General features: G+C 32.1%; 1 protein-coding gene across 7 annotated transcripts in view; it reads left to right on the top strand.

Annotated features, from left to right (window-relative positions):
- LOC139527662 (calcium-transporting ATPase sarcoplasmic/endoplasmic reticulum type-like) overlaps positions 1-13,507 on the top strand; it is a 75,341-nt gene that overhangs the window by 47,863 nt on the left and 13,971 nt on the right. For all 7 annotated transcript variants that reach the window (XR_011665411.1, XR_011665410.1, XM_071323212.1 and 4 more), the window contains exons 14-23: positions 1,043-1,145; positions 2,435-2,692; positions 5,785-5,902; positions 7,382-7,482; positions 9,751-9,873; positions 10,738-10,950; positions 11,415-11,509; positions 12,114-12,239; positions 12,440-12,642; positions 13,102-13,187. Coding sequence is in view for 5 of the 7 variants with exons in the window: in XM_071323212.1 (XP_071179313.1) it covers positions 1,043-1,145; positions 2,435-2,692; positions 5,785-5,902; positions 7,382-7,482; positions 9,751-9,873; positions 10,738-10,950; positions 11,415-11,509; positions 12,114-12,239; positions 12,440-12,642; positions 13,102-13,187 (1,426 nt within the window). In the remaining 2 variants the exon portion in view is untranslated. The remainder of the gene's footprint in view (positions 1-1,042; positions 1,146-2,434; positions 2,693-5,784; positions 5,903-7,381; positions 7,483-9,750; positions 9,874-10,737; positions 10,951-11,414; positions 11,510-12,113; positions 12,240-12,439; positions 12,643-13,101; positions 13,188-13,507) is intronic.

Below are 13,507 nucleotides of genomic sequence, written 5' to 3'. Positions count from 1 at the left end.
TGTATGAAATTTAAGAAGAAGGTTCAATACCCCAAAAGGAAGGTTGGGATTGATTTTGAGGATGACGGTCCCAACCGTTTAGGAATTAGGGGCCCAAAACAAGCATTTTGATAGTTTCAGGATAGGTGTATGGATCTCTCTGAAATATGTACCACAATGATCCATATAACAAATGGAAGGCTTGGATTGAGTTTGGGGTTAATTGCTTAAACCATGTAGGAATTAGGGGGCAAAAAAGAAGATTATTTTTTTAGTTTCCAGACAATAACTTGTGTTTAAATGTATTGATCTCTTTGAAATTGTACTACAAGATTTCATACTACAAAGGAAAGGCTAGGATTGAGATTTGGGGTTATTGCCCCATGGAGGGGGGGATTTTTTTTTTTGTTACAGTTTATTTTAAGGGATTTATATTTTTTATTTCAAATTTTTAAGAAGTTTTAAGAAAAAATCTTCAATTGCACAGTATTGTGCAATAGATTTGTAAGATCTTTGAACACATTTATTTTGTGTCAGAAGCCTATACTATGTCAAAAATTTGATCACAATCCAAATTCAGACAGTCTCAAGCTTGAATATTGTGTCCAAATTCCCTAACTGTTCAGGGTTATACCTCTGCGTTCATATCAGGCTGCGCTCAGCGAAGCATTTTATTTTATTTATTCAGCAATCAAAACCATTATTCAGGTTTATAAATTAAAAAAAAACCAAATTGAAAGGGATTGACAGTTAAAAGTTTGCACAGTAATAAAAGATTGGCGTTTTTATATACTGCAGTGTGGAATTTGAAAACCATGCACAGCAAAAACACAGATATCTTTAATTCAGCCATATTTTCATTTATCATGTTGATCTTATACTAAGACTCCAAAATTTAAAAACTTGAAATCCGTTTGAGATGCTGAAATAAATGCAATGTTTCTTTGATATATATGTTATTTGAAATATCTGATGAGATGATTGCCTCATGTATATCTACCATTTTCCTGCCATGAACTTGCTACCACAACCATTAGCTTATATTAGACTTTTGTTATTGCAGTTACAGAGAAGGAAAGAAAGTAAAGACTGGTGATTATCCTGGATTAGAAGAATTAGCTACAGTGTGTGTAATGTGTAATGATTCCAGTGTTGATTACAATGATGTAAGTGTGTACAGTGTGTGTAATGTGTAATGATTCTAGTGTTGATCATTTTGTATGTAAATTTATTGAATGAAAACCTTAGGGTCGAGCAGTACATCAACAGTGGTATTGATGATAGAAAATCTAATTGAAAAATAACAGATATGCTGGCTTTTAGAATATTTCTGAATAAGTCATCAGTAAGTCTATACATGGAGGGCAGTATAAACAAAATTTGCTTGGGAAAAATTGCCCTAATCATCTGAGGTCAGGTTTGTCTGAGGTATTGGGATTGAAAGATTTTATAACGATTACAAAAATTGTAAGTAACTAGATGGAAGGATACATTTTTATAAATATCCCAAGTCAAAAGTTGTAGTTACATTTCTTAGATTTATCTATAATACTAAAATAACGAGGTCCAATTTGTCAGCCGTCATTGGGTAAAAACAACAAATCAAAGAGCCCCCCCACCCCCTTTTCGTGGAAAAAATTTAGTTGATTAAATCATGGAAGCATGACTGGAGCGCCCCCCTTTTAGGTCAGTCAGCGCCCCCCCTTAGGAAAAGTTCTGGATCCGCCACTGTACATGGGTCATAATCATTGGGTTAACTCTACTTAATTGTTCCCTATTGAGGTATTTTAATCAGTAAAACTTTCTAAGATAACAATACGAATACTTAAAATCTGGACTTAAAATAAGACGTATAGGTACAGTTTTCAATTTGTTCGCGGGTATGATTCCAGGACCTTTCGTTTTCCAAATAATTAATATACCAATAATTGATAAGTTCCAGGTCGACGGGTTCAAACAGAAAAAAATTGAAAGCAGAGAAAACAATGCATCTTATAATCGACATGACTTTTAATATCAGATGACAATACCAATACTAAAACAAGGCTTACGCAGTCACGAACCCGCGATATCACGGGTGTGTTCTAGTATATATATATTGAGTCAAATCTTATTCAAGGGGACATAACAAGTATTTATTACTGATGAACATAGATTATCCCCCTTTACCCATTCTATGATAAATGATAATGGTTATTTCTTGCATTCTGATAGTCTGACAGAATTCTCTCTATTACTATGCTAATTAAGTAAAACACAACAAATAAATAAGTCAACAAAGTTAGTCAACCATAAATGTAAGTCAAAATTAAAACAGACAATATAGGCAGCATGACTTAGTGCAGACAAGAGAAATGAACATGTTTATTTATTTCTTAGGAACATTGAAAATAAGAATTCACTTTTTAAGCATAATTCAGCTTTAAGTAAAGTATGATCTTATTTTTTTTTAAAGACAAAGGGAGTGTATGAAAAGGTTGGTGAAGCAACAGAAACTGCTTTAACTGTGTTAGTGGAGAAGATGGATTATTATAATACAGACAAATCAGGACTGAACAAACGTGAAAAGGGTACAGCTTGTAATCATGTCATTTCTCAAATGTGGAAAAAGGAATTTACATTGGAGTTTTCCCGTGACAGGAAATCTATGAGTGTGTATTGTTCACCTAACAAACCCACCAGGACTGCTCAAGGATGTAAAATGTTTGCAAAGGTAGGTTTGTCATATACCAGAAAAGAATTGATACATTTGTGAATATAGAAATGCAGTTAAACATCAGCATGTCAATAATGAAGATAAATCCCAAAGGGGAGTTATTTAAGCTACAATAGATATTTCATAATGACAATAATCATTATTTTAAAAATAAATAGGGAAAAAAAGGTATTCAAGATTAAATGCATTAAACTGATGTATATTAACATATATGATCTGTACATTGTCTGTTGAAAAAAAGTTCTTGAAGAGAAACTGGCTTAAACCAATTGATGACATGAAAAAGGTTGCAATGAGATATTTTATACATTATTAGCTCACCTGGCCTAAAAGGCCATGTGAGCTTTTCTCATCACTTGGCGTCCGTCGTCGTCATCGACGTCGTCGTCGTCTGTCGTCGTTAACAATTTTTCAAACATCTTCTCCTCTGAAACTACTGAATGGATTTGAATGAAACTTAAAATGATTGTTCCTTAGATTATCCTGCACAAAGTGTGTGCTTCGATTTTTGATCCGTCAAAAAACATGGCCGCCGTTACTTAAAATAGAACATAGGGGTCAAATGCAGTTTTTGGCTTATATCTCAAAAACGGAAGCATTTAGAGCAAATCTGACATGGGGTAAAAATGTTCATTAGGTCAAGATCTATCATCCCAGAAATTTTCAGATGAATCAAACAAACCATTGTTGGGTTGCTGCCACTTAATTGGTAATTTTAAGGAAATTTTGCAGTTTTTGGTCATTATCTTGAATATTATTATAGATGAAGATAAACTGTAAACAGCAAAAATGATCAGCAAATTAAGATCTACAAATAGGTTAATATGACCAAAATTGTCAATTGACCCCTTAAGGGGTAAATGTCCTTTAATGACAATTTTTCACAATTTGTTCATCATATTTGCTAACTTTAAAAAATCTTCTCCTCTGAAACTACTGAGTGGATTTGGATGAAACTTAGCATGATAGTTCCTTAGATTATCTTGCACAAAGTGTGTGCTTCGATTTTTGATCCGTCAAAAAACATGGCCGCCGTTACTTAAAATAGAACATAGGGGTCAAATGCAGTTTTTGGCTTATATCTCAAAAACGAAAGCATTTAGAGCAAATCTGACATGGGGTAAAAATGTTCATTAGGTCAAGATCTATCATCCCAGAAATTTTCAGATGAATCAAACAAACCATTGTTGGGTTGCTGCCACTTAATTGGTAATTTTAAGGAAATTTTGCAGTTTTTGGTTGTTATCTTGAATATTATTATAGATGAAGATAAACTGTAAACAGCAAAAATGATCAGCAAAGTAAGATCTACAAATAGGTTAATATGACCAAAATTGTCAATTGACCCCTTAAGGGGTAAATGTCCTTTAATGACAATTTTTCACAATTTGTTCATCATATTTGCTAACTTTAAAAAATCTTCTCCTCTGAAACTACTGAGTGGATTTGGATGAAACTTAGCATGATAGTTCCTTAGATTATCTTGCACAAAGTGTGTGCTTCGATTTTTGATCCGTCAAAAAACATGGCCGCCCTTACTTTAAATAGAACATAGGGGTCAAATGCAGTTTTTGGCTTATATCTCAAAAACGAAAGCATTTAGAGCAAATCTGACATTGGGTAAAAATGTTCATTAGGTCAAGATCTGTCAGCCCTGAAATTTTCAGACGAATCAAACAAACCATTGTTGGGTTGCTGCCACTTAATTGGTAATTTTAAGGAAATTTTGCAGTTTTTGGTCATTATCTTGAATATCATTATAAATAAAGATAAACTTTTAACAGCAAAAATGATCAGCAAAGTAAGATCTACAAATAGGTTAATATGACCAAAATTGTCAATTGACCCCTTAAGGGGTAAATGTCCTTTAATGACAATTTTTCACAATTTGTTCATCATATTTGCTAACTTTAAAAAATCTTCTTCTCTGAAACTACTGAATGGATTTGGATGAAACTTAGCATGATAGTTCCTTAGATTATCCTGCACAAAGTGTGTGCTTCGATTTTTTTATCCGTCAAAAAACATGGCCGCCCTTACTTTAAATAGAACATAGGGGTCAAATGCAGTTTTTGGCTTATATCTCAAAAACGAAAGCATTTAGAGCAAATCTGACAAGGGACAAATGTTCATTAGGTTAAGATCTATCAGTCCTGAAATTTTCAGACGAATCAAACAAACCATTGTTGGGTTGCTGCCACTTTATTGGTTATTTTAAGGAAATTTTGCAGTTTTTGGTCATTATCTTGAATATCATTATAATTAAAGATAAACTGTAAACAGCAAAAATGATCAGCAAAGTAAGATCTACAAATAAGTTAAATATGACCAAAATTGTCAATTGACCCCTTAAGGGGTTATTGTCCTTTAATGACAATTTTTTCACAATTTGTTCATCATATTTGCTAACTTTAAAAAATCTTCTCCTCTAAAACTACTCAACCAAATTCAACCAAACTTCAACTGAATGATCAGTAGGGTGTATAAAATAAAGTTTGTGTTTTATTTTCTATTTTGTCTAAAAACATGGCCGTCATGGCTAAAAATAGAACACAGGGTTAAATGCAGTTTTTGGCTTATATCTAAAAAACTCCAGCATTTAGAGCAAATAAGACTAGAAGTTAAAATATTTATTAGGTCAAGATCTACTGCAGGTTTTATTTGAACTTGACCTCATTTTCACAGTCCATTGCTAAGTTTTAAGTGTTTGTGTTTTGGTCTCATTTTCTTTATTTATAAACAGTAAGTCATATATATTTGTAATATTGAAGAATTGTTAGCTGTACATGTTTGCCTGGCATGGTTCAATATGTTCAATAAGGCATTGTTTACCAGGTGAGCGATTCAGGCTCTTGAGAGCCTCTTGTTAAACTAATGATTGTTACAGTTGTTAAAGAGTAACAATCAGTTTGGAAATTTATTTCTTAACCTTGCCTTACTCCTCAAAACCAGCCAATGACCACGTGTCAATTTAGAGAGTAACATGTTACCAGTACATTTCATAAGAATAAGTAGTAAAGGGATATCATGCTAGTACAAAATAAGATACCATTGTAAAATGTAGAATTGACCAAAATCTGTGTTTGTAGGGAGCACCAGAAGGAGTATTGGACAGATGTACCCATGTCAGAGTTGGTAGCACTAAAGTACCCATGTCTCCTGCCATCAAAAATGATATCATGAAACATGTAGCAGCCTATGGAACAGGTATGTTAACTGTAAATCTTGTATCCATATAGATTATCGGGTTGGTTGAAAACAAAACTTTACTACAAAAGAGATGATTTCAGCTTCCCAATTGTGAACTTTCCATTTCTATGTAGTAACATTCCAGCAGTGCCTGCATATGGAGTATATATCTCCCAATTGATATGATATTCCCAGGCTTGTATTTCCTATCATAACTTCCTCGATAGAGGGTTGCCGCTCACAAAGAAGCTAGTAAACTAAGAGTTCCAAATGGTGAAGTTGAAATCATCCCTTCGTAAATGTTAAGGACACCATAACGAGTTGGTTGAACTTTATGGAATAACAGATCGGATATGTTCCTATGTCGTATCTACAATCCACTTCTCTTTTCACCATGAATGTGACCTACTGAATTATACTACTTTCTGGGTTTGTTATAACATGAGCAACACGACGACGGGAGCAACATGTGGAGCAGGATCTGGTTACCCTTAATTGTCTGTTTGTCTTTATTTTTTAGCCATGGCATTGTCAGTTTTTTTTTCGATTTATGAGTTTGACTGTTCCTCTGGTATCTTTTGTCCCTCTTTTATCGGGTTTTCTACACATTGATATCATAAAATTTCAGTTGCAAGCCACAATTCAAACTTTTTTGGCAAGTGAGCGCAGTGAACGAGCAGCTGATATTTTATAATATATACACGAAGAAAACCTGATCATTTGTTTATCCTTCTATTACTGGTCTTTGTCCTTTCCCTAAGACAGTTTTACGCTTGACAAAAGCAAGCTTGATAACGTCTCTTCACATTGTGACGTCACTTATTATTTTTCCTCAGACATAGTGACGTTGCTGATAATGCCTGGTCTTGCTTCAAAGGCTTGATACGAGAATGGCGAAGCTACTGTGATATAGGCTTGTGGAAGGACAATATATATAAAAAAAAATAGCAGCAATAGTTTTCTTTATAATATTGAAGTGACAAAATTGGATTGATACAATGTGTTCAGTGGAATTATTTTTATTTTCAATTTGAATAAAATTGAGAATGGAAATGGAGAATGTGTCAAAGAGACAACAACCCGACCATAGAACAATGAACTAGAGAAGTTCTTGCTCGGACACACACTCCATAGTCTAGTATATTATAAGAGCATAAACTTGAAGCCTATTTCAGGCTGATATTTTTAAAAGGTGATTTTACAGTCTGTTTCGTTGGCCACTAGCCTGATGCCCAAGACAGTTGAACTTCAGCTCATATCCAACTTCACTAGTAAAAACAATTTCCTTTTCATATTCTTAAACATATCTGAAGTTCAAATAATCAAGTACTGCATTAATAACGACAAATTTTAAGACCATATTAGGCTGGCAAGGCAAACTTCTTTTCAGGAACTCGTGGAGGGCTTACTCAGGGGCTTATTAGTTAACTTCAGTAGTGTAGGTTCAATTAAATTTTAAGTCACAAATTAGAATAACAAACTGTCTTAATGTTTTAGGACGTGACACCCTACGATGCTTGGCATTAGCCACCATTGATAACCCACCACGTAGAGAAGATATGGACTTGGAAGATTCTAGGAAGTTTATTGAGTATGAGGTATGTTTCTTAAGATCTTAAAAGGGACAACATGAAGCATATTCATAGTCTTTCTAAAATTATGTTTTAGAAAAAAAGATTTAGAATATATACATACAGCAGCCTTAGTAAATAATTTTTTTTTTAAAGTTCGGAATTCTAAAACTTCTTTAAAGGAAATAAGTAACTTTCAGGTATGAGTCAGAATTTCACTTTGTTGAAAGATTTATGTGAAAAAAATAAGCTTTAACAGTTACAAAGTATTTTGGTAATCAACAATTAAAACAACTTCTTGAACAGTGTTAACATTGGTCTGTCATGAAGTGAAGACCTACCCTTCACGCTGTATTAGCTCTTAGATGGATTATAATAGAAAAAGATTATGTCTAGATTTACAGTAAATGCTTTGCTTCATGAACAAAATTTAGACAGTTCATTGTAATCTGTCCCGCTAAAAAGTTTCTGCAATTTCATTCACAAGTTATATTGAATTCAAAGACCAATGCATAGCATGTTTACCTATTGTCATAAAAATTCATGATATCTAATAAAATTAGTATATTTAGCTGACAAAGTCCTTATATTTGAATAAAGTAACATTAATTATTAGTGGAAAATTGTTTTGAACGTTAATTAGGCTTAAATTAAAAATTGTTTGCTAGCCCCTCTCGGTGATTAATGTAAAATAACTCTGGTAAATTTTCCTAACATTCTATCATTATGGGGAGATAATATATTTCTGTTTTCATTTATAGGCTTTTTCAGAAAAGTTAAACATGTTTTGTGTAGGTTCCAATTATAATTTTCCGCTATAGTATTCGGCTTAAGTTAGAAGTTTCTGGGATAAAGTGGTGGCTATGGTGTTCTGTTTTTGTGTTTGTGCGTATGTGTGTTTGTTTTAGGCGGTATTACACTTCTTTCATGTATTTGTCTTTAGGGAGTAATGGAGATAAATTAAAACAGCGTGTCTGCTTCATTTGAGTTCTGACATAATTGTATACAACATATCAAAGAAACAAATGCCTTTACAAGTATCAGGATAAATGCTGTTGCAGATTATATGATACATACCACAACTTGAAACAGTGTATTCATAACAGCAGAATTAAACATATGTTATTAACCGGCATATTGTACCTCAAATTAAAAGTAGAAAGATTGATTTTTTTTTAATAATTTCCAGAATACAACTTTAAAAGAGAGCAATTTCATGATTACTTAGAAGATGTTCTATCTGTGACACAGGCACTTGTCTCAGAAAATTTCCCATATACCTTAATGTTATATTAAGGTATATATGAAATTTTCATTCTGATACAAGTGCCTGTGATCTGTGATTTCAGAGTAATTTGTCTCATCACACTAAGAACTTATTGATGATGAGGGTAGATTTGACCTTGCACATCTATGACCTTCTTCCACGGTTGGATTTTTAAAATGTAACAAAAATGTATTTATAAGATAATCAAATAATTCTTTATTAATTTTAAACATTTCAAAACAAATAAATAAAATTATAGATATACATAAATGTCTTTAATAAACCAATGAAAAATACTAATATCTAGTACATTTACAGATTTTGTAACAATTTTAATTTCAATAAAACAAACTATATGTAAAAGATTTAAATTATAACCCTGTTCAAGGTAGACAATCAAAACATTTTTTGAAATTGAACATAGTTCAAAGGAATATAACTCTTGCATACAAATGACACATCAATCAAATAAATTAACTGCACGGTTGTGCTCCACCTTCATGGTAGATTCTAAATTATAAATATAACCACAAGTTGTTAATTTATGGGATAGTGACAACTAATGAATGCTAACCCACAGTTAAGAATATTAGTTTAAAATTTTTTAAAACTTACTCAGAAAAATGCTTGAACTACTTGACTTTCAAAGCTCATAATTAACGTGTTTACACATTGATATAATATGGTTGTTAAACATTATAAACCTCTAACAGTATAAGACACTATACAACTAGTTTGCTTGCATTAACTTACCAAAATAGATATTTATTAAAAGCCTAAATATTTCGACCTATTGTTTACATTTTATAAATATTGGAATTCTAATTGTATCAGAATTTCCAGTCAAGATTTGGCTAAATACCAATATCCTTATATTGTCAGGTAAATATGCTACAATACATTTTCATAGTTTTAAGGTGACTAAAAGTTAAAACTGTAATTTAAAATCTTTGTTCATTAATATTTATGCACAGGTTTCATACAATAAAAAAATGTAAAAGTAATAATTGTTTGATCTTGTTTTACAGACAAATATGACCTTTGTTGGTATTGTTGGAATGTTGGACCCTCCACGTACTGAAGTAAAGGAAGCCATTGAACGTTGCCGCGATGCTGGAATCAGAGTCATTGTCATCACTGGAGATAACAAGGTACTTTATCCTATATAAATCTATAACAACAAAAAGTTCTGTTCTCTAACTTTAGTTTGCCTCAACCAAATGTTATGAAACTAATACACAATGCTTATAATCACAAAACACAGATCAAGTTCAAGATCACATAAATCGTACAAGAGCTATGTTCCTTTATTAAGGAAAAATAGCCAAAGTTTTAGTTTTTGGAAGTGTCACTTTAACCATTTTAAAGTTATGCCCCTTTATAAATGAAAAATGCTGAATTTTTAGTTTCAGTTTACTTACTTTATTTTGCCTCAAGCAAATGTTTTGAAACTTATTTACAATGCTTATTACCACAAAACACAGTTTATTTTTTAATTTCGGTGGCGTCACTTTAACAATTCTAGAGTTATGCCCCTTTATAAATGAAAAATGCTGATGTTTTAGTTTCCGTTTACTTATTTTAGATTGCCTCAAAAAATGTTTTGAAACTTAAACACATTGCTATTTATCACAAAACACAGATTAAGATTGAATTTCAGTGGCGTCACTTTATCTGTTCTAGAGTTAACAAAACACAGATTAAGATTGAGTTTCAGTGGCGTCACTTTATCTGTTCTAGAGTTATGCCACTTTATAAATGAAAAATTACTGTTATTTTTAACTTAAGTATGCCTCCACCAAATGTTTTGAAACTTGTACACAATACTTATTACCAAAAAAACTCAAATCAAGTACAAATTTAGGTAGCTTTTACAGTTCTTCATGTGTTCCATTATAACTTTATATTATGATATGCAAGCGGGGGCATCTGACACATTCCCCATTTATTTTGTAGATGAATAAACCAATGTTTATTATTTATTTATTGACTTCATTCTTTTAATTTAAACATAGGCTACTGCTGAGGCAATCTGCAGAAGAATTGGTGTATTTGGTGAGAATGAATCAACAGAAGGTTTATCATTTACTGGAAGAGAGTTTGATGACCTGTCTATAGAAGAACAAAGAAGGGCTGTTATGAAGTCTCGTCTATTTGCTCGTGTAGAACCATCTCACAAGAGTAAAATTATTGAGTTTCTGCAGGCAGAAGGAGAAGTCTCAGCTATGGTATGTATCGTCTTGTAAAATATATGTTACAAACAAGAAAACATTGCATTATGGTTGACTGAAATGTTGACCTATATTGAATAAGACGAAAATTTATCAGATATATATGATTTTTTTTAGCATTTTGAAGTATAAAGCTGAAATAATTGAAAGCTCTTAGAAATTGATGAGCATTCAATTAAGTCACCTACTTCTTAAATATTTCAGCTGTAAAATCCAAAAAAAATATGGAAATTATAGAAGAGAAAGCATGAAAAAATCACTTTTGACTTGTATGTTAATCAAAGATTACAGATGTATTTATAAAAGTTTAGATATTAAAGGGAAACAAACACAATAAGCCAAGAATGTCAATAAAAAAAATATGAGATAACAAAATTTCGTTTTGTTTGTTTATTTGTTTATCAGATATCAATTAAAACATTAATTAAAATATAATTGTAGAATATGATTTATCTCTTTAGACAGGTGATGGTGTAAATGATGCCCCTGCTCTGAAGAAAGCTGAAATTGGAATTGCTATGGGTTCTGGTACTGCTGTGGCAAAGTCAGCTTCTGATATCCTTTAATACTTGTTCAAAGTTTATTTTGTGAACATATTTGTTACAATGATACAATATTGCAAACATTGGCTAGAAGTAGTATTGATTTGAAAGAAAATACATTTGAAAAAAACTGTTGATAAAGGTAAATTTTTTAGAATTAAATAACACCATGACAGTTAAAAAAAATAGTTGATAGCTTTATATAAAGTCTATATAGCTAGTCAAAAATATCTTAAGTGATAACTTAACTTCTTACGGGTAAATGAATGAATGTACCTTCAAGCTTGGAACAAGATGTTCGCAACACCAGCAAATTTAAATCTTTTACCCTCTTTTGAAGCCTTTTCTCCTGAAATGTTTATAAGTATCTGTTTTATTTTTCTTGCATCGATTTAAGGGTTTTGTTGACCTCTGATACCTGTAAGGATTAGAAATAAGCAGTGATCCAATATTTTTTAATTCTGAAGCTAATGACCATTGGGCAATTGTAAGCCTTGATCTAAATGGCCCTGTTGACCATGCATTTTGAATTTTTTATTTCAAATCCTTCATCCAGGAGCTATGTCCTCCTGATTCTTAGAATATCATTTGAGTATAAGTCCTTGACAGATGTTTACAGATGGTATTGGCAGACGACAACTTTTCTTCAATTGTTGCTGCAGTAGAAGAAGGCAGAGCCATCTACAACAACATGAAACAATTTATTCGTTATCTGATCTCATCCAACATTGGAGAAGTTGTATGGTATGTCACACTTTTAATTTTACCTGTTGTGGACAATTTTGACAAGTTCATCGATATTTTTACTGATTCTGGCATATGCCATGCGTGTGTTGACCAATTTTCTTGCCATTTATCCAATTCTGTTTAGATTAATACTCTGACAATGTTTTTAGCCAACCTGACCTAAAAGATTATTTTAGCTTGCCTATTTCCATTGACAGTATTTTCCTGACAGCTGCCCTTGGTATCCCAGAAGCCTTGATTCCAGTACAGTTGTTATGGGTAAACTTGGTAACTGATGGTTTACCAGCCACAGCTTTAGGATTTAATCCTCCAGATCTTGACATCATGAAGAAACAACCAAGAAGTGCCAAAGACAGTCTCATCTCAGGATGGTTGTTCTTCAGATATATGGCTATTGGAAGTAAGTTCAAATCTATTATTGTTGAAATTTTGTCTTTACCTGCAGAATATTTAAAAAAAAAAGTTACAAAAAACAGAAGTGTAAGATGTTCAAATTGATTTTAAAATTATGTCTACAGTTGGTCATCATTGAAACGAACTAAATAAAACTGTGTCAAGGATAAGTTGATTAATACCCTCATAAAAATACATGAGTCATGAAAAATGAAAACCCAGAAAAAGAACCATTTGATGGTGATTTTATTAGAAATAAGTAAGTATTTCATTTGGCTATGTAAAATGATTTCTAATCTGTCACAAAATGTGGATGACACATTGACCAAGAGGAAGAACAGAGACCAAAAAGTTATATACTGATACTCATGCAGGCTATTTTGGAGTTCTCTGAATTTTGTTCTCATCAATTCTAGCAAGATTATTTTAGTCAAAAACCTGCTATAAATGTGTTTTGTCTTTTCAGTCTATGTTGGTTGTGCTACAGTAGGAGCAGCAGCTTGGTGGTTTATGGTATATGATCATGGACCTCAACTTAACTATTACCAACTTGTAAGTATCAGTGCTACACAGAAGCTTTCTTACACATAACTTGTACTAGACTTTAAATAACAATTAATCAATCAAACACACTGAATTAAAGGAGATATTAGCTAGCCATCAATAAGACAGCAACTCAACAACACAAAAAAATATATTCTAACAGATTAACATATGTTATGTTCTTATTCGCCAAGCTTAACCGAACATAAATTATTGAGTCAATAAAACTCAACACATGTATGCTATAGGAATGAGCTCTCCTTGTGAGTAGCACAATTAAAACTTTTTTTCTTCAAACATCAAAACCATTTCATATATTCATATTTCAA

This window comes from Mytilus edulis, chromosome 6, assembly GCF_963676685.1.
Source record: "Mytilus edulis chromosome 6, xbMytEdul2.2, whole genome shotgun sequence".
Lineage (NCBI taxonomy): Eukaryota > Metazoa > Mollusca > Bivalvia > Mytilida > Mytilidae > Mytilus > Mytilus edulis.
Note: the sequence above shows the minus strand (reverse complement) of the source record. Positions and strands in the feature narration are given on the sequence as shown.